The sequence below is a fragment of the Tachyglossus aculeatus genome, chromosome 12, assembly GCF_015852505.1.
Source record: "Tachyglossus aculeatus isolate mTacAcu1 chromosome 12, mTacAcu1.pri, whole genome shotgun sequence".
NCBI classification, from domain to species: domain Eukaryota; kingdom Metazoa; phylum Chordata; class Mammalia; order Monotremata; family Tachyglossidae; genus Tachyglossus; species Tachyglossus aculeatus.
The window spans coordinates 11,703,436-11,724,772 of NC_052077.1; the positions used below are offsets into that span (position 1 = coordinate 11,703,436).

Consider the following 21,337-nt stretch of genomic DNA (forward strand, 5'->3'; position numbering starts at 1 on the left):
CTCCCCCTTTTAGACTGTGAGTCCACTGTTGGGTAGGGACTGTCTCTATATGTTGCCAATTTGTACTTCCCAAGTGCTTAGTACAGTGCTCTGCACATAGTAAGCACTCAATAAATACGATTGATGATGATGATGATAAAAGGGGGAGACAGAGAACAAAACCAAACATACTGACAAAATAAAATAAATAGAATAGATATGTACAAGTAAAATAAATAAATAAATATAGTAATAAATCCCAGCACAACCTTAGAGAAGTGCCTAGCCCTTTCTTGAATCTCTACCGTCTTCTCTCTCTCTCTCTCTTCTCCCCCCCGCCAACACATAACACAAACACACACCCCCTCCCATTAATACTTGTCTTCCACACTGGGATTCATTGATGTTCCCCGAGAGAGGGGTGTGTAGCAACAAATCCCAGGACACAACCTGTCCACTTCTCTTCCTCCCCACTTCAGGCAGAGTGCTTGCCTTACATCTCCCTTCAGGGGCACTTCACATTGCTAAGCGCTTAGTACAGTGCTCTGCACACAGTAAGCGCTCAATAAATACGGTTGAATGAATGAGTGTCACCCAATGCCCTTGGAGGGGATCTCCTACTTACACTTTGTTCGGAAGTCAGCAGAACCAAACTGTGCCGGAAAGTCGGATGTGTCAGGAGTAATGTAGAAAACTGAAAGCCAAACCTGTCAAACCTGGAGCTGCGAGTGATTTTACAACTTGCTTTAAAACAAAAGTTTGAAATGGGCCAGGAAAACAAGGGGTGGAGGTTGGGGATGGGATGTGAGGAGACATGGTGGAAGGGGTGGGGGAGAACTGTTTTTAAAACAAAACTTAAAAAAAGAGTAAAATCGCCAACGGATGTCTGATGAAGTAGAACTAGGGGGAAGACTTGGAAAAATAAAAACTTGTTCTTCCCAAATTTCCTCCCACTCACAGGTTAGTCAGAAAATATCCTCTACAGGAGTGTATGGTTGATCCTGCTTGTAGGATGCGCTAGCAAGTATAAAGCTCAAGTTGAGGAAAAGAGAAAGAGTTACGATAACCCAGAAGAATTACACAGACCTGTTTCACCTGTTTTACATTGCTGTTCCTTACAAGGCAGAAGGGATTGTCTCTATTTGTTGCTGAATTGTACTTTCCAAACGCTTAGTACAGTGCTGTAAGCGCTCAGTAAATATGAATGAATGAATGAAGAGACAGTTCTGGCTACTTTAGCCTTTCTGTTTCTGCTACAGGATATAGAAATTAAGGACAACCTTATGAATCAACAATTATCATTAATAGTTGATGTATGCTCTGGAAGAGGAGAGAACATTATTCCAAACCCATGATATTTGTGTCTTCTGATTATTAGAATTCTCACTGCCAGGTTTTTTTTTTAGCTGATTAATTGAATGGCATCATGCTGAGTAGCTGTGATCTTGAATCTGCCAGTCAACCACTATGACAGAGGAATTTACTCACCCAAATCTGAATCTTAATGAAGGAGGAAGGAGGAAGCTTAACATCCAAACATTAACTAAATCGAAACAAAAACACTTAATCCTGAGTCTTCACTTCCACCGAACAGGGAGCCAGTGTTTACAGAGTCTTTCTCCATTGCCTGGGGATACTTGGGAACCCAGATGCTCAAGGGATGAAAAGGGAGGAAAGGGACAATTAGGTGTCTGGTGTTAGGAGTACCATCTGTTGCCGATTTTCTGGAACATAGCAGAAAGATTGCCTTGTTCTTGAACCATTAGGCCGCATGCCCAAAGGGTGCACACACAGCTCTGAGCCTCAAGACCTTTACCGGAGAAGCAACGTGGGGCAGTGAGTAGAGCACAGGCTTGGGAGCCAGAAGGTCATGGGTTCTAATCCTGGTTCAATCGTATTTATTGAGCGCTTACTGTGTGCAGATCTCTGTACTAAACGCTTGGGAAGTACGTCGGAAACGAATAGAGACGGTCCCTACCCAACAACGGGCTCACGGTCTAGAAGGGGGAGACAGACAACAAAATAAAACAAGTAAACAGGTGTCAATACCATCAGAATAAATAGAATTATAGCCACAAAAACACATCATCAATAAAATAGAGTAATAAATATGTACAAATAAAATAGAGTAATAAATATGTACAAATACATACAAGTGCTGTGGGGAAGGGAAAGGGGTAGGGCAGAGGGAGGGAGGGGAAATTAAAAGCAGCAAAATGAAAAGACTTGGCCAAGGTCACAGAGCAGACAAGTGGCAGAACCGGGATAAGAATCCAGGTCCTTTTGACTCCCAAGACCGTGTCCTATCCACGAGGCCACGCGGCTTCTCACAATTTCGACCCAGTCCCCTGGAGGTCCCTACAGGCTGGAGCCCACCCGGCTCTAGATCAACATCATCATCATCTATCGTATTTATTGAGCGCTTACTGTGTGCAGAGCACTGTACTAAGCACTTGGGAAGTACAAGTTGGCAACATATACAGTCCCTACCCAACAGTGGGCTCACAGTCTAAAAGATCGTGTCCCAAAGTGACCCCAGCAATTCCCAAAACAATCTCAGGGTGACCCTTCTCCAAAGTGCTTGCCTAACTAGGTGGTTGTGCCTGATGACCAGAGGATTTATGATGGATTCCCTTGTATGTATCTAGCAAAGGGCCTTTTAGTGGCAGAAAAAAAAAATTGTCAGTGAATTCACAGCTAGAATCCTGCTAGAGGCCTTGTGTGGTGAGATCGCCCGAGAAAAAATGTCATCTTGAAAAGAATCTCAGTGGAAACAGTTGATGGCTCCTTTGCTCAATAGTTATATATAAGGGAATCGTTTTCTTATACCCCATAAGTACTGGTTGCCCAGAGGCAGCTAATTGTGCAGAGACCTTTGTCCCACATAAAATGAGCTTTCATTTCAAGAACGAGTTGTCAGAAATATGAAAGGCAAAGTGTAGCCAGTTAATTACTTATCTAGGTTCCTGTGTGGCAAACACGATCAATCAATCAATCAATCAACCACATTTATTGAGCGCTTACTGTGTGCAGAGCACTGTACTAAGCACTTGGGAAGTACAAGTTGGCACAACCGAATGGTAATCCCGACGTGTGTGAAAATTTGCAAGCCACAAAAATGAACATGGTTGTCATATTCCATTAAGAGTCATGCCTGTGGTCAGGATTGCCGAACAATGACCTGCATTTTTACAAAGAACGAATTATTCATTCATTCAATCGTATTTATTGAGCGCTTCCTGTGTGCAGAGCACCATACTAAGCGCTTGGGAAGTACAAGTTGGCCACTTATAGAGACGGTCCCTACGCACCAAGGGGCTCACAGTCTAGAAGGGGGAGACAGGCAACAAAACCAAACACGTAGATAGGTGTCAAAACTGTCGGAACAAATAGACTTAAAGCTATATGCACATCATTAACAAAACAAATAGAATAGTAAATATATACAAGTAAAATAAATAGAGTAATAAATCTGTAAAGATATATATATACAAGTGCTGTGGGGAGGGGAAGGAGGTAGGGCGGAGGGGATGGGGAGGAGGAGAGGAAAAAGGGGGCTGAGTCTGGGAAGGCTTCCTGGAGGAGGTGAGCTCTCAGTAGGGATTTGAAGGGAGGAAGAGAGCTAGCTTGGTGGATGTGGGGAGGGAGGGCATTCCAGGCCAGGGGAAGGACGTGGGCTGGGGGTCGACAAAAGAATAGGCGAGAATGAGGTACAATGAGGGCCTGTAGTTTCCTTTGTTCCTTTCTCACTATCAGACCCCTTGGGATGTTTATCGATAATTCCCCCTTAGACTTCAGTTTAAGCAACAACACACGACTCACTGCTGCATAGTATTTTCATAAGAGCAGGTTCCAGAGGTAACAGATGCTCTGAAGGGGAATGTTAGTCAATCGTGTTTATTGAGCGCTTACTGTGTGCAGAGCACTGTACTGAGAGCTTGGGAGAATGTCATATAACAGACACGTTCCCTGTTGAATCAGGGAGAAAAATGCCTGGTCTGGATAGCCCCCCGGCTCTGCGGTGGGCTTCACATTGCTACCACAGTGTGCCTCACTGAGACAGAACCAGAACCAGAAGTCCTCGCCATAAAGGACTTTTTTTCGTCCCAGTATGCGATTTGCACATTGAAGTCTTTTAGACTGTGAGCCCACCGTTGGGTAGGGACCGTCTCTATATGTTGCCGACTTGTACTTCCCAAGCGCTTAGTACAGTGCTCTGCACACAGTAAGCGCTCAATAAATACGATTGATAAATAAGGGGCTTTCCTAAGTGATTCACCCCCCAGTTTTCACTGATGGGGCAGGATGGAGGGGGCCAGGTGTACGCTAAGCCGGGTAGCCCTAAGTAGCTTTTGGGATTCATTGGTGGTATTCCAGGATCCCTCTCCACTTGACGCTATGGGATGTACCTGGGAAGTTTGGGGTTTTTTTTAGGAAATAAGCGGCTCTGGAGCGTGTTTAACATTTTCAACCAGCAGGATACGAAGATGAGCTGCTGCCTCGTTTTGAAGGTGATGTTCCCTTCCAGGTACATGGAGTTCTTCCCCACGCCCTCCAACGCCACCACAGACTTTCTGTTTGAGAAGAGCGCCAATTACTTCCACTCGGAGGAAGCTCCGAAACGAGCGGCCTCTCTGATCCCCAAGGCCAAGATCATCAGCATTCTCATCGACCCCTCCGACCGCGCTTACTCCTGGTATCAGGTACCGACAAGAGGATTGAGAAACGGGTGTTCCCCTCATCGCCATCAATCGCATTTATTGAGCGCTTACTATGTGCAGAGCACTGTACTAAGAGCTTGAGAAGTACAAGTATAAATTGAGAAGTACAAATTGGCAACATATAGAGACAGTCCCTACCCAACAGTGGGCTCACAGTCTAAAAGGGGGAGACAGAGAACAAAACAAAACATACTAACCAAACATACACTCACTATGTGTCAAGCACTGTTGTGTCAAGTTGTGTCACTGTTGTGACACTGTTGTGTCACTGTTGTGACACTATGTGTCAAGCACTAAGCACTGAAAGCAAATGGCCCGTACACGGACCGAACTCGGGAACTTGGTATTCTTAGCACCACGCTCTAACCGACTGAGCTAATGGGACAGTAACAAATTCCATTATCATTGTTATTATTACTATTACACACCCCGGGGTCTACCGGGAATTACCCTAGATCCTCGGCCCCGGATCCTGGCCTTCTGGGGCCTGGATCAGTGAGCAGATGGATCCTCCTGCTGCCGGGCTGGTGGTCAGGGTGTAGTCCTCCTCTTTCCTTCCCTTTCACCTTCCCTCTCTCCTTTCCCAAACAGGATACTTGCTGATTACTTGATGTACAAGTAAAATAATTAGTACGTAGAAAGCGCTGAGTACAGCGCTCTGCACACAGTAGGCGCTCAATAAATAGGGTCCCCTCGCAAAGCCTCCATAACCTTCTTTTAGACTGTGAGCCCACTGTTGGGTAGGGACTGTCTCTCTGTGTTGCCAACTTGTACTTCCCGAGCGCCCAGTACAGTGCTCTGCACACAGCAAGCGCTCAATAAATACGATTGACCCTCACCCCCTACCCCCCGCTGAAAACGCAGCAGTCTTTCTTAATGTCTCCCCTCAGCTACCGACCCAAAATTTTAACGGAAGCTAGTATCTTAGAGAAGCAGTGTGGCTCGGTGGAAAGAGCACGGGCTTTGGAGACAGAGGTCATGGGTTCAAATCCCGGCTATAATAATAATAGCAGTGGCATTTATTAAGCGCTTACTATGTGCACAGCACTGTTCTAAGCGCTGGGGAGGTTACAGGGTGATCAGGTTGTCCCACGGGGGGCTCACAGTCTTCCTCCCCATTTTCCAGAGGAGGGAACTGAGGCCCAGAGAAGTGAGGTGACCTGCCCAAAGTCACACAGCTGACAATTGGCAGAGCAGGGATTTGAACCCATGACCTCTGACTCCAGAGCCCGGGCTCTTTCCACTGAGCCACGCTGCTTCTCCACGTGGCTATGCCATATGTCAGCTGTGTGACTTTGGGCAAGTCACTTAACTTCCCTGGGCCTCAGTTTCCTCATCTGTAAAATGGGGATTAAGACTGTGAGCCCCCCGTGGGACACCCTCCTCATCTTGTAACTGCCCCAGCGCTTAGAACAGTGCTTTGCACCTAGTAAGTGCTTAATAAATGCTATTATTATTATTATTATTATTATTATTATCTCTTAGGCATTTGATTTTGAACGTACGGACAAATTTCCCATAGGTAAAATGGTTGAAGATCTTCTTGATGCAATAAAGAATTCCAATGAAAGTATAACAAATCAACTTTAATATGAGGCTTTTATAGAAGCCACGGCTTCTTCACGAAATAATAATAATAATGATGGCATTTATTAAGCGCTTACTATGTGCAAAGCACTGTTCTAAGCACTGGGGAGGTTACAAGGTGATCAGGTTGTCCTACGGGGGGGTCACAGCCTTCATCTCCATTTTACAGATGAGGGAACTGAGGCCCAGAGAAGTGAAGTGACTCACCCAAAGTCACACAGCTGACAAGTGGTGGAGCCGGGATTTGAACTGACAACACCTGACTCCCAAGCCCGGGCTCTTTCTACCGAGCCACACTGCTTCTCCTGAGCCATGCTGCTTCTCATGAAACATCCGAAGGGCCTGGTGGTTTCCTGTGCTTGACTGCATGCCTTCACAGACACTCATTAAGTGCTTGCTGCTGCTGATGATGATGATTAAAATGTCACACACATGGTAGGCTGCCTTTAAACTTACCTGCCGGGCATGCCCTAGAAGTTCGACAGACCCTAAAGCAGCTTTCCCAGATCTCCTGAATCAATAGCATTCATTGGAAGCTGCATGGACGTTATGCTAACCTTCACTCCCTACCTCAATCAATCAATCGTATTTATTGAGTGCTTACTGTGTGCAGAGCACTGTACTAAGCGCTTGGGAAGTACAACCATCTTCTCTTTCTCACCCCCGACCTCTCGCCCACGTCCCGCCTCTGGCCTGGAACACCCTCCCTCCTCATATCTGACAGACGACTACTCTCCCCCTATTGAAAGCCCATCTCCACCCCATCAATCAGTCGTATTTATTGAGCGCTTACTGTGTGCAGAGCACTGTACTAAGCGCTTGGGAAGAACAAGCTGGCAACCTATAGAGACAGTCCCTACCCAACAGTGGGCTCACAGTCTAGAAGGGGGAGACAGAGAACAAAACCAAAGATACTAACAAAATAAAATTAATAGAATAGATATGTACAAGTAAAATAAATAAATAAATAGAGTAATAAATCATCATCATCAATCATATTTATTGAGCACTTACTGTGCGCAGAGCACTGTAACTAAGCGCTTGGGAAGTACAAGCTGGCAACATATAGAGACAGTCCCTACCCAACAGTGGGCTCACAGTCTAGAAGGGGGAGACAGAGAACAAAACCAAACATACTAACAAAATAAAATTAATAGACTAGATATGTACAAGTAAAATAAATAGAGTAATAAATATGTACAAACATATATACATATATACAGGTGCTGTGGGGAAGGGAAGGAGGTAAGATGGGGGGGATGGAGAGGGGGACGAGGGGGAGAGGAAGGAAGGGGCATCCCCTCCGCCTTACCTCCTTCCCCTCCCTACAGCACCTGTATATATGTCTGTACAGATTTATTACTCTACTTATTTTACTTGTACATATTTACTATTCTATTTATTTTATTTTGTTAGTATACTTTGTTTTGTTGTCTGTCTCCCCCTTCTAGACTGTGAGCCCGCTGTTGGGTAAGGATCATCTCTAAATTCATTCATTCATTCAATCGTATTTATTGAGTGCTTACTGTGTGCAGAGCACTGTACTAAGCGCTTGGGAAGTACAAGTTGGCATCATCATCATCATCAATCGTATTTATTGAGTGCTTACTATGTGCAGAGCACTGTACTAAGCGCTTGGGAAGTACAAATTGGCAACATATAGAGACAGTCCCTACCCAACAGTGGGCTCACAGTCTAAAAGGGGGAGACAGAGAACAAAACAAAACATATTAGCAAAATAAAATAAATATGTATTAATAAAATAGAGTAATAAATACGTACAAATATATATACATATATACAGGTGCTGTGGGGAGGGGAAGGAGATAAGGGGGGATTCATTCAATCGTACTTATTGAGCGCTTACTGTGTGCAGAGCACTGTACTAAGCGCTTGGGAAGTACAAGTTGGCAACATATAAAGATGGTCCCAACCCAACCGTGGGCTCATGGTCTAGAAGTGGGAGACAGACAACAAAACAAAACAAAATTGCTTTGTTGATTAACAAAATAAAATAGAATAAATATGTGCAAATAAAATAAATAGAGCAATAAATACGTACAAATATATATACATATATACAGGTGCTGTGGGGAGGGGAAGGAGGTAAGGGGGGATTCATTCAATCGTATTTACTGAGCGCTTACTGTGTGCAGAGCACTGTACTAAGCGCTTGGGAAGTACAAGTATATGTTGCCGACTTGTACTTCCCAAGCGCTCTGCACACAGTAAGTGCTCAATAAATATGATTGAATGAATGAGTAAATGAATAGAGCCCAGGCCTGGGAGTCAAGAAGGTCATGAGTTCTAATCCTGGCTCCACCCTTTGTCTGCTGCGTGGCCTTGGCCAAGTCACTTCACCTCTCTGGGCCTCGGTTACCTCATAATAATAATAATAATAATAATAATAATGACATTTATTAAGTGCTTACTATGTGCAAAGCACTGTTATAAGCGCTGGGGAGGTTCCAAGGTGATCAGGTTGTCCCACAGGGGGCTCACAGTCTTCATCCCCATTTTACAGATGAGGGAACTGAGGCCCAGAGAAGTGAAGTGACTTGCCCAAGGTCACACAGCTGACAAGTGGTGGAGCCGGGATTTGAACCCATGACCTCTGACTCCAAAGCCCGGGCTCTTTTCCACTGAGCCACGCTGCTTCATCCATAAAATGGGGATTATGACTGTGAGCCCCAAGAGGGACAGGGACTGTATCCCACCTGATTTGCTGGCATCCACCCCCAGCGCTTAGTACAGTGCTTGGCACATGATAAGCGCTTAAAAATACCGTGATTATTATTGTCATTACTTGAGCACTTGGGAAAGTACAGTACAACAGAGTCGGTGGACACTGTAGAAGCAGCGTGGCTCAGTGGAAAGAGCATGGGCTTTGGAGTCGGAGGTCATGGGTTCCAATCCCGGCTCTGCCAACTGTCAAGCTGTGTGACTTCGGGCAAGTCACTTAACTTCTCTGGGCCTCAGTTACCTCATCTGTAAAATGGGGGTGAAGACTGTGAGCCCTCTGGGGGACAACCTGATCACCTTGTAACCTCCCCAGCACTTAGAACAGTGCTTTGCATGTAGTAAGTGCTTAATAAATGCTATTATTATTATTATTCGGCCCACAAGGAGCTCACAGTCTCCTCACAGGATGTATTGCGTATCCCGAGAGGGTGTCCCGTGCCCAAGGAATTAAACCAGCCACAGCCCACCCTCCCTGCACTCAAACCCCTGCTGAGATTCTGCGTCAAATGGCGTGCCCTCTCACTGGGGCCGAGGTGGGTTTCATGATCAGCCGTCTCATTCCAGCACCAGCGATCCCACGAAGACCCCGCCGCTTTGAAGTTCAGCTTCTACCAAGTGATCACAGCAGGTTCCCGGGCACCGTCGGAGCTTCGGGCCTTGCAGAAGAGATGCCTGGTCCCCGGCTGGTACGCTGCTCACATAGAAAGATGGCTAAACTACTTCCCCCCATTTCAGGTGTGTAAGCAGTACCGTAGTCCGTACCTCAAAAGCCATTTGGGAGAAACTGGAACGGCTCACTCGCAAAGAATGAGCGTAATTGGAAGAGCCTTTTCCAAAGTGACTTTTCCGTTGCGACCATTCACAGCAAATACAGATTGAAGATATTTGTAAATCTGATTGTAGTGCTGTTCGATTCCTCGTCCTGTCTTTAACGAAAACGCTAAGTATTCATTCGTTCATTCAATCGTATTTATTGAGCACTTACTGTGTGCAGAGCACTGTACTAAGCGCTTGGGAAGTACAAGTTGGCAACATATAGAGATGGTCCCTACCCAACAGCGGGCTCACAGTCTAGAAGGGGGAGACAGACAACAAAACAAAACATATTAACAAAATAAAATAGAATAAATATGTACAAGTAAAATAGAGTAATAAATGCATACAAACATATATAAATATATCCGAGCCTAATTCCGAGGCCTGAAAACCCCTTAAAGGAACTTGTTTTTTTCCTCTCACGCTGTTTGATAGGTACGCGTTTTTCATTTTCAGCTTCTAACGTCCATTTTAAATGTGGGATGATTTTTTTTATTTTTTTTTTACTGTTTTTGCTAATTCAGTTGCTGATTATCGACGGGCAGCAGCTGAGAACTGACCCGGCTACTGTGATGGATGAAGTACAGAAATTTCTTGGAGTCTCACCTCACTATAATTACTCTGAAGCTTTAACGTAAGTTTATTTTCTAACTAAGATAAGGCAGCTCCGGCAGGGTACCGATTAAAAGAGGAAATGTACGGAGAGAGCAAGGTATTTTTTTACGTCACTTATTAGCACTTACTGTGTGCCAAGCACTGGGGTAGATACAAGCTAATCAGGTTGTACACAGTTCATGTCCCACGTGGGGCTCACAGTCTCAGACCCCATTTCACAGATGAGGTAACTGAGGCACAGAGAAGTGAAGTGACTTGCCCAACATCACACAGCAGGCAAGTGACAGAGCTGGGATTGGAACCCAGGTCCTTCTGAGGCCCAGGCCTATGCTCTATCCACTAGGCAACACTATTCTTTGCCATACTGATTGGTTTTCAGTAAGTAGCTGCCCTATCTGGGGAAAGAATGGTCTAAGAATTTTAGCAATGGACAGGACGGTTCCCTTATTTATTATGATGGCATTTATTAAGCACTTACTATGCACAAAACACTGTGCTAAGCGCTGGGGAGGTTACAAGGAGATCAGGTTGTCCCACCGGGGGCTCACAGTCTTAATCCCCATTTTACAGATGAGGGAACTGAGGCCCAGAGAAGTGAAGTGACTTTCCCAAAGTCACACAGCTGACAGTTGGCGGAGCCGGGATTTGAACCCATGACCCCTGACTCCAAAGCCCGGGCTCTTTCCACTGAGCCACGCTGCTTCTCTAGATTCTCTTCCCTTGATTCTGTTGTTGGATCATTTGGAGGTATAGGGAAAGGAAGTCATCACTTGGGAGTAAAAAGATGGTAGAAAGGAAAACATTATAATCATTGTGGTATTTAAGCACTTACTAAGTGCTACGCACTGTGCTAAGCCCTGAGGTAACAGGGTGTTCCAATTGGAGGCACAGGCCCTTTCCTATATGGAGCTCGCAATCTAGGGGTAAAGGAGAACAGTTTACAGATGAGGAAACAGGGGCACAGAGAAGTTGAGTTCCTTGCTCCAAACCCCACAGAAAACAAATGGAGAATCTGGGATTAAAGCTCTTGTCTCCTGATTCCCAGTCCTTCGCTCTTTCAACCAGGCCTCGAAACCTAATCACAAAAAGCAGACAGGGTGGGTCGACATTGGTCTTGGGTTCAACTGGATTTCCCCCATCCTTTCCTTCAGCATCATTTCACCATTCCCAAACTGAGGGAATGATATAAATGGTTTTCCTTGCTTTTCATCATTCTGGGCAGGAAAGATTTGGTTAGAGCGGAGCAGACATCCTCCTTCCCTTTGCAAGGATCGGATCTAAAGACACACATTGGGAAGGTTTGGAACAACCTGGGCCTCAGAAGGAGTGTGAAACCCTGGAGCTCTAAATGCCCTATTTTTTTGGACCAGTTTTTTGGCCTTGCCTTCTCATTTCAATAAATCAATTGTACTTCGTGAGTACTCACTCTGTACAGAGCGCTGCCCCAAACACTTGAGAAGGTACAATGGAGGTTGTACATACCCCTGAGGAGCTCAATTTACTGGGGCCGTTAAAGTATCTATATACATAGCTAAAGCAGTAAAGTATAAGTTCCTCGGATATCACTGGAGCTCAAAACGTGATGAATTGTAATAAATGATTGAACAGCCCTTTGAAAATGGTGATAAATGAAGGTTTAATTACGGTAACACCAGCACCCAATCTGCAGAATCCAACATTAGCTTAATAGTAAAGAAAGATAAATGAATAGAGATTACAATTAAAAACCTTAGGTGATTTTATTTTCTAGTATTTTTCAGGAGGTGCTTTCTAAGTATTTTTCCATTTAGAGCCTTTGGGCTTCTGGCCTCTTTTCGTAGTGTATTATAGCAGAGAGGTGTATTTCACAAGAGGGAAGATGAATGTGAGATAAAGACAGAATCTCTTTTTCCACCATGGTCCTTGACCCGCCTGCCCTGTATTTATCCCCTCCGCGTCTAACCCAGCAGGCTTTTCATTCACATCAACAGCCAAGGAAAGGCAATGTGAACTTGAGAGAATGCAGATCAAAGTGACTTGTTCTGCACAAGGGACTCCAGGTCACTTTGTGATTGGGATGTGCCAGGCTGAAAATACCCATTATCTGATTCTTTCAAGTGGCAGGTGGTTCTGGCCATAAAGTAACAAACTGAAGCATCCTACACCCCGAAACCACAGTATCAAGTCCAGCAGGGTTGAAGGAGCCCCTCAAGGCTGGTCACACAGATAAATTCAGTTCCCTTTATAAGCCCGTCTCTCTTTTTTTAAAAAAAACGTATTTGTTTAGCACTTAATATGTGTCAGGTACTCTTCCAAGTGCTGAGATAGATGCAAGATAATCAGGTTGGACATAGTTCCCTTCCCATATAATAATAATAATAATAATGCTATTTGTTAAGCACTTACTATGTGCAAGGCACTGCAATAGGCACTACCCCAGCGCTTAGAACAGTGCTTGGCACGTAGTAAGCGTTTAACAAATACCAACATTAACAGCTCATTAATTAATTAATTAGTTAACGACTCGCTAATTAATTAATTAATTAGCATTCCTGAGCAGGCTCTTTTGTGTTTCAGATTTGATTCCCATAAAGGTTTCTGGTGTCAGTTACTGGAAGAAGGGAAAACGAAATGCCTTGGAAAGAGCAAAGGAAGAAAGTATCCGCCAATGGATTCTGAGGTAATATAACATTTTATAAGTGATTTGCTAAAATAAGAAATTGCATCTTGCATTTTTCTCTTTGTCTATCGTCAGAGAGTGACCAGGTGGGGTGCTATTATTATTATTTAGTCCTTATTTTTTAAAATGATATTTGTTAAGCGCTTAGTACGTATCAGGCGGCCCTGTACTATACGCTCAGGTAGATACAAGCAAATCAGGTTGGACACAGTCCCTGTCTCACGTGGGGCTCTCAGTCTCAATCCCCATTTTACAGATGAGGGAACTGAGGCACAGGGAAGTGAAGTGACTTAACAAGGTCACGCAGCAGACAAGTGGAAGAGTGGGATTAGAATCCATGACCTTCTGTCTCCCAGGCGGGTGCTGTATCCACCAGGCCATGCTGCTTCTCTTAAATTACAGGTACTATAGGGTTGGGAGGGGGTGACATGGGCTTTCAACTTTGGGGTTTCCAAAAATACACGACTTATCCCTGAGAAAGGAAGAGAAGACAATAGAACCAGTATTTCATCTCAACGTGTGATAATGAAAAAAAATCGTCATTGCTAAAGGGTGTTCTCATTACCGCAAATGTCAGCGTTCAGAGGCAAAACGAGGAAACTATGGGAAAATTGGGAAAGAGTTTTGGGGTATTCTACTGACCCCCTCAAATGTGGCAAATCCCAAGGAATCGGGAAGTGTTTGGCATTCTGTTTCCACCGGCTGTGCTGCTCAGCAGTTCCCAATAATTTGTCCCCCTGGAGTGAAGAAGATGGGGTGCATTGTCCCTGGGTGGCAAGAGTCAGGGTGGGGACACTGATTTCCACCACTCTGTGAAAAAGTTTCAAGGGTTAGAGACATTTTCTCACATGGTTCACGGTCAGGGGGACCCTCAGAAAACCAGTCGAAACTCAGCGGGACACAGAAAATTGTGCTCCTCACCCCTGAGCAAAAGAATTTATACCAACCTAGTCTCAAGCACGTAGTGCAGTGCTCTGCACACAGTAAGTGCTCAATAATTATCACTAACGGATTAAACTACAAGTTTGTGGGGTTTGTTTTCTCATAATCATAATAATAATAATAATGATAGCATTTATTAAGCGCTTACTCTGTGCAAAGCACTGTTCTAAGCGCTGGGGAGGTTACCAAGGTGATCAGGTTGTCCCACGGAGGCACACAATCTCACAGTCTTCATCCCCATTTTACAGATGAGGTAACTGAGGCCCAGAGAAGTGAAGTGACTTGCCCAAAGTCACACAGCTGATGAGTGGTGGAGCCGGGATTTGAACCCATGACCTCTGACTCCAAAGCCCGGGCTCTTTCCACTGAGCCACATATTCATTTCAATGTGACAACCACATACAAAAGTACTTTGGTCCAAGTCAGCTTGAAATTTGAATGTAATGCTGTAAGCAGATTAATTTTTCCTTAACTATTTTGGAGATATGGAGAAGCATAGAAGTGCTTGGGTTTTTTGGTCGTTCTAAGATTTGGCATATTCACCTGGAAGTTTGTTTTTTTTTTTTTTGAGCAGTTTGAAATTACTCCTAGACTATCTAAATATCGTATGCCCTCTCTCTTCCTGTGTTTGTAGAATGCTGCATCCCCAGAATCCTCAATTCCATTTTTAGTCCTATAAATACAGAATTCTGTACAAATAGTCCTAATGTAGAATAAGGGATTCTAAAGACGACATTTCTGGTGAGTGCAGAATTCAGCCTAAGCCATCTCAAATACTTGAGCTCATTGTGGGCAGGGAATGTGTCTGTTTGTTGTTATACTGTGCTCTCCCAAGCACCTAGTACAGTGCTTTGCTCACAGTGAGCGCTCAATAAATACAACCGAATGAAAGATTACACTATTTGATTGAACAAATGGTCCCAATGGAGAGAATAAATCGTGAGTTGGTTGACAGTATAACACTTGTCAGCAGCAAGGGGGTGGGAAGGGAAACAAAAACTTCACATGGCCGGACATAGTGTCGGTTTTTGATATGTATCGATCTGGATAAAATCATTGAAAAGTATTATTTATAAATCAGATCTGAAAGACCTCCACTCCACCTAGAAACTGAAGCAAACACGGTCTGACGTAACTAAGCCCAAAACACCTGTTTCCTCCCCCACCCTCAGTGCCGAGCGTTTCTGTCAAACTACTACAGGGACCACAACGTGGAATTGTCCAAGTTGTTACACAGATTGGGACAGCCTCTACCATCGTGGCTGAGACAGGAGCTGCAGAAAGTGAGCTAGCGCTGCCAAGGATCTTCTTGAGAATATTTCTTCCATGCCTCAGTCGCCTGTCCCGGAAACCTCCAGTAGCTCTACGAAAAGGCTGTTGTAAAATGTACCTCTGCAAAGAGAAGAACGCTGTTCTTCTTTCCATATGCTGGCATGTGGATGGTTTAAAATAAAAAAAAAAAAAAGTATGACTCTGTTACAACCTTTGAGGCCTGTGGCCTTTCTCTTAGCCCAGTTCTGGGCCCGTGGAATTGTAGGCTCCTGTTCGCTCACGTGGAAGTCACTAGCAACTGATGTAAGTCTCAAAAGCCAAACTGCAGAACTGTCTAATTTCAGAGTAAGTATTTACACTTTTCTATATTAACTAAGAGTATTGTGTCTCATGTAGATTTTATAGCCTATTGTTTGCCTGCTCACTGTTGTTCTTCCTCTTCGACTCATCTTACCAAACAAGCAGAAAAAGAAATCCCCCAATGTGAGCGTTAGATGCCCAGAGCTCCGTCATCTCTGAATACGCTTAAGAGACTAGGATTCCAACTGGGCAACGTGGGAAAAATTAGGGAATGTGATATCTGGGAAATCTCAGAGTGGACATATCTGCTATTTATGTGGGCCAAAGAGAGATGTGTTAGTGCTGTGGCAAAGGTAATTGATTTATCCTCTACTTAGGCAGGCCTGTGCTTAATGTACAGCCGTTGAAACGTGTCGAAAAAAGAAAAAAACGATGCTGAAGTTAATGGACAAAAACCAAATAATGGACAAAAACCAAATGCACCGGGCATAAGTGGAGCAGTAATTAACAGTAATGGCCTTCTAAGAGTGTTTAATTCACCAGTCTGCAGCCTGTCCTGTGGTAACTTAAATGGTTTATGCATCTGTAGGCCTAGAGTTGCTGTGAGATGAAAATTCACAGATGGTCTACGTGTCTTGGCCCATTTAAGGAAAGTGTAGTCTAGAATATCCCTGTTTATAAATTAACCCAAGATTTTACCGGGCATACGTGTCCTGTTCAAGAGTCCACGTAGTACTCGCTCAGGTCAAAGCTGGATGCTCTCCTGGAGCTGTTTTTAAGCTATATTTTGTTGGAAAATTATAGAATAAGTTTAAAGGTTGTTCTGACTGTACAAATCAAGGTCAATCATGAATGTTTTTCTAAAGAGAAAATGTAGATTGAAATATATTCACACTATGAAATGTACAGTATATTGATACTTTAATTCATAAAAGGAAAAAAAAATAGGCCAAATCTCATTCTCATTTCCATAAATACTTCCCAGTTTCTATGATCTCTGTCCTTAACGTTGCAGACGGCATGAACATCTGGTCCAATGCGTTTCAAGTTCACATTTGAAATGATATATGTGGCAAATCAATATCAAACGAGCAATCTTCATTAGGCTCATGCCCCTAGCATGTCTCGTGGCTCATCGGAAAGAGCCCGGGCTTTGGAGTCAGAGGTCATGGGTTCGAATCCCGGCTCCGCCACATGCCTGCTGTGTGACCTTGGGCAAGTCACTTAACTTCTCTGAGCCTCAGTTCCCTCATCTGCAAAATGGGGATTAAGACTGTGAGCCCCACGCGGGACAACTTGATCACCTTGTATCCCCCCCAGCGCTTAGAACAGTGCTCTGCACATAGTAAGCGCTTAACAAACGCCATTATTATTATTATTATTATTATTATTATGTCTCTCTATACACACACACACCCCTCCTCCATGAAATGTTTCCTCTAGAGACATGAGGCGGCCCCATATCTAGACAGACTCCAATTTTAAGCTTTCTAAGCTATCCAACATCTTAGAGGGAAGACCTTGAAGAACTGCACAAAGCCGAGGTGAGTAATGAAAAAGGGTACCTTTTCTGAGCCTTCACATTTCACTTCGCCTTCCTACTTGTAACAAAGATCAATTTTAAGACTTTGAAAATGAGACTGGAGCCTGCAGTCCCTGCAGATGTCATCAACAATGTGATGGTGTAGCCGAGAGAGAAATTCCTGCCGGTCAGCTACCCCCCTGATTAGAAACTGGACTGGGAGATTCTTGTGGTCTATATTAACCTGATTTTTTTTTAAATCCTCTGTACCCTAAATATTGGTCAAAGAAAAACCTCCCTTGAAGGTGTTAAAGGTCAGAGTGCCTTATGAGTGCGCGATTTGAAGTAAACTGTAAAACGGGAAACATCACAATTCAGACACTGTGTCTGGACTGCAAGGAAACTATTCTGTGAGTTGAAGCATTCATTCATTCATTGTCGTATTTATTGAGCGCTTACTGTGTGCAGAGCACTGTACTAAGCGCTTGGTGCTGCTGCCTCCAAAGGTGGGGTTGATTTTCTCTACCTTGGACCAGATCTTCACAGGTGCAGTTCTCCTTCCAGGCAAGAGAATAACTATCAGTATTTGTACACAAAGTATTCCTCTTCTCACAACCTTTTGAGCCGGTGTGATGCAGATCTGAACGGTGCTCTTGCCCCTTTCAGTACTCTTGCTCTCTCGGGATTGACAAAAGAATTGTACTGATTTCTGTGGCATTAAAACTGCTCTCCAAACTTACCAACGATGCCCAGTATAAACAAAGCATTGGGGTCCTCTCATCTTGCTCAGAGAACGTATGTACTGATCTGATCATGCCTGCCAAGTGAATCTAAGTAGACTTTAATTCAAGAGGACGAAAGTGTTGATTGGACCAAGATGTACTTCAGAATTAATTTATTCCAACACACGAAACAAATCGACAGCACCTAGGAAAAACTGTGAAAGATTCCCGACTGCTCAGTGAGATTTAGATATGTATACTCCACACATTATGTACAGCAACTGGACGTTATTCTGCAAATGATCGGGAAGCGTATGAGGAAAGAATGAGTTGAAATGATTTACAAACTTTGTATAGACTCCCCTTTTTCATTGCTTCAAATATGAACCTTCCTCAGGAAGAAATGAAATAGTTATTTCAATGTTTATAGCTGTAATAATCCTGTCATTCACATTGAATGAAAAATTGCTGGAAACATTTTTTTCTCGAAGTTTTTTAAAATAAAAAACCTGGATATTATTCTGACAGCGGCATGATCTCTGATATGTGTAACAATAAACTCGGATAAGAAAATGCGCAGCTGGGTGTTAGTGGTTTTATGGGTTATAAAAAGGCCTTGTTTTCTAGGTCCTTGGATGCAGTTGACTTGGAGAGCACCATACAGTCTCCGGTGCATTGGACGAATGAAGATGATTTCTCCTACCACGGGAGTCGTGCGGGGTACAGGATGATGATGATAATCATCATCATCATCAATCGTATTTATTGAGCGCTTACTATGTGCAGAGCACTGTACTAAGCGCTTGGGAAGTACAAATTGGCAACATATAGAGACAGTCCCTACCTAACAGTGGGCTCACAGTCTAAAAGATAATGGGACTTGTTCAACGCTTACTCCGTGCTAGGTATTCTACCAAAGGCTAGGGTAGATATAACGTAATCAGGTTGGACACAGTCCCTGTCCCACCTGGGGTTGCAGGAGATCAATCAATCAATCAATCGTATTTATTGAGCGCTTTACTGTGTGCAGAGCACTGCACTAAGCGCTTGGGAAGTCCAAGTTGGCAACATATAGAGACAGTCCCTACCCAACAGTGGGCTCACAGTCTAAGAGGGGGAGACAGAGAACAAAACCAAACATACTAACAAAATAAAATAAATAGAAATAAAATAAATAGGATACTGACCCCACACCCTTAACACTGGCCGATTCACCCCTACCAGTTAGCTGCCCAATCTGGGAAATCCTCAATCTGTGGTCCCCACTAAGGAGACACAGCTCGGGCGGAGGCAGTATCCGCTTCTCAGAACCAGCCCAAGGTGGCTATCTGTTTGCTGCTAATACCCTCCCTCCTACCCCGACTTTGTTTTTCAATTGTACGCCCCTCGGGTGCCATTCCTACATCTCATCTGGGCATTTCTTAGCACATAGGTGCTTAATACAGCCTCTTATTTTCGGCAAGAGTGGGTGGCCTCAGTCCTGCACAAGGGAAGAACTCAATAAATATGATTGACTGATTAATAATAATAATAATAATAATGATGATGATGGTATTTAAGTGCTTACTATGTGCACTGTTCTAAGCGCTGGGGGATACAAGGTGATTGATAATGGAGACCTACTGACCGCCTCACTTCTCTTCCCGGACAACCTTCAGAATCAAACGAGTATACTTGAACCCAAAGGGTTCAATGTCAACTCCCCTGGTCGTTTTTGGTATTCGTTAAGCATTTATTATTTGCCAGGCACTGTACTAAGCACCGGGGAAAAGCAAGCTGACCAGGTTGTCCACTGTTCATGTCCCACATGGGGCTCACAGTCTTAATCCCCATTTTACGGAGATGGTAACTGAGGCACAGGGAAGTGAAGTGACTCGGCCAAGGCCAAGCAGCAGGCAGTTGGCAGAGCCGACGTTAGAACCCAGGTCCTTATCAATCAATCAGTCGTATTTATTGAGCGCTTACTGTGTGCAGAGCACTGTACTAAGCGCTTGGGAAGTACAAGTCGGCAACATATAGAGACGGCCCCTACCCAACAGTGGGCTCACAGTCTAGAAGTCCTTATGACGTCTTACCTCCTTCCCTTCCCCACAGCACCTGTATATATGTATATATGGTTGTACATATTTATTACTCTATTTATTTATTTATTTATTTTACTTGTACATTTCTATCCTACTTATTTTATTTTGTTGGTATGTTTGGTCCTGTTCTCTGTCTCCCCCTTTTAGACTGTGAGCCCACTGTTGGGTAGGGACTGTCTCTATGTGATGCCAATTTGTACTTCCCAAGTGCTTAGTACAGTGCTCTGCACATAGTAAGCGCTCAATAAATACGATTGATTGATTGATTGATTGATTATGATTCCCAGGCCTGTGTTGTAGCCACTAGGCAACGTTGCTTCTCAAAAAAACAAACAAAAAAACCCACTTTTGGTCCAAAACCAGTTTGCCTCCCTCTCTTGTGTAGTAGTATGATTGTCACCATAATTCTAAACCACTGAGCATCAGCGGCTTGATTTAATCAAACAACTGTATTTCTTGAGTGTTGTTCTCCGTGCAGAGCACTGTAGTAAGTGTTTCGGGGGGTACAATGCAAAGAATACCTTGAAGATCTGTTACTAATCTCTGTCAAGCCCTGGGCCCTTATTTACATGGACTACTTCAATCAATCAATCAATCAATCGTATTTATTGAGCGCTTACTGTGTGCAGAGCACTGTACTAAGCGCTTGGGAAGTCCAAGTTGGCAACATATAGAGACGGTCCCTACCCAACAGTGGGCTCACAGTCTAGAAGGGGGAGACAGAGAACGAAGCCAAACATATTAACATATTGGAGAAGCAGCGTGGCTCAGTGGAAAGAGCACAAGCTTTGGAGTCAGAGGTCACGGGTTCACATCCCGACTCCGCCACTTGTCAGCTGTGTGACTTTGGGCAAGTCCCTTAACTTCTCTGCGCCTCAGTTCCCTCATCTGTAAAATGGGGATTAAGACTGTGAGCCCCCTGTGGGACGTCCTGATCACCTTGTAATCTCCCCAGTGCTTAGAACAGTGCTTTGCACATAGTAAGCGCTTAATAAATGCTATCATTCTTATTATTATTAACAAAATAAAATAAATAGAATAGATATGTACAAGTAAAATAAATAAATATGTTCACCAGTTCACTGGGCGATCAACAAGGGGTGGAAGAAGGACTGTTTTGGAGAAGATTAACTTTTGGTTCAATTCAGAAGCGTTTGAGAAAACTCTTGCCCATTTTTCAACCAACAACCTAAACAATTATACCACAGAGCCATCCAGTGGGTAAAAAGACGTATTCACTACCACAAGGTCTAGCTTCTCAACGCTCTTAGTAAATAATAATAATGATGGCATTTATTAAGCGTTTACTACGTGCCAAGCACTGTTCTAAGCACTGGGGAGGTTACAAGGTGATCAGGTTGTCCCACGGGGGGCTC

At 43.9% G+C, this 21,337-nt stretch overlaps 1 protein-coding gene across 1 annotated transcript in view; it reads left to right on the top strand.

Moving 5' to 3' along the window:
* Window positions 1-16,578, top strand: part of LOC119935683 (bifunctional heparan sulfate N-deacetylase/N-sulfotransferase 3) — a 141,684-nt gene extending 125,106 nt beyond the window's left edge. Inside the window, exons 10-14 of the mRNA XM_038755115.1 lie at window positions 4,508-4,682; window positions 9,594-9,764; window positions 10,370-10,479; window positions 13,017-13,119; window positions 15,234-16,578. Of these exons, the coding sequence (XP_038611043.1) occupies window positions 4,508-4,682; window positions 9,594-9,764; window positions 10,370-10,479; window positions 13,017-13,119; window positions 15,234-15,353 (679 nt within the window). The 3' untranslated portion in view covers window positions 15,354-16,578. The remainder of the gene's footprint in view (window positions 1-4,507; window positions 4,683-9,593; window positions 9,765-10,369; window positions 10,480-13,016; window positions 13,120-15,233) is intronic.
* Window positions 16,579-21,337: the final 4,759 nt, after the last annotated feature.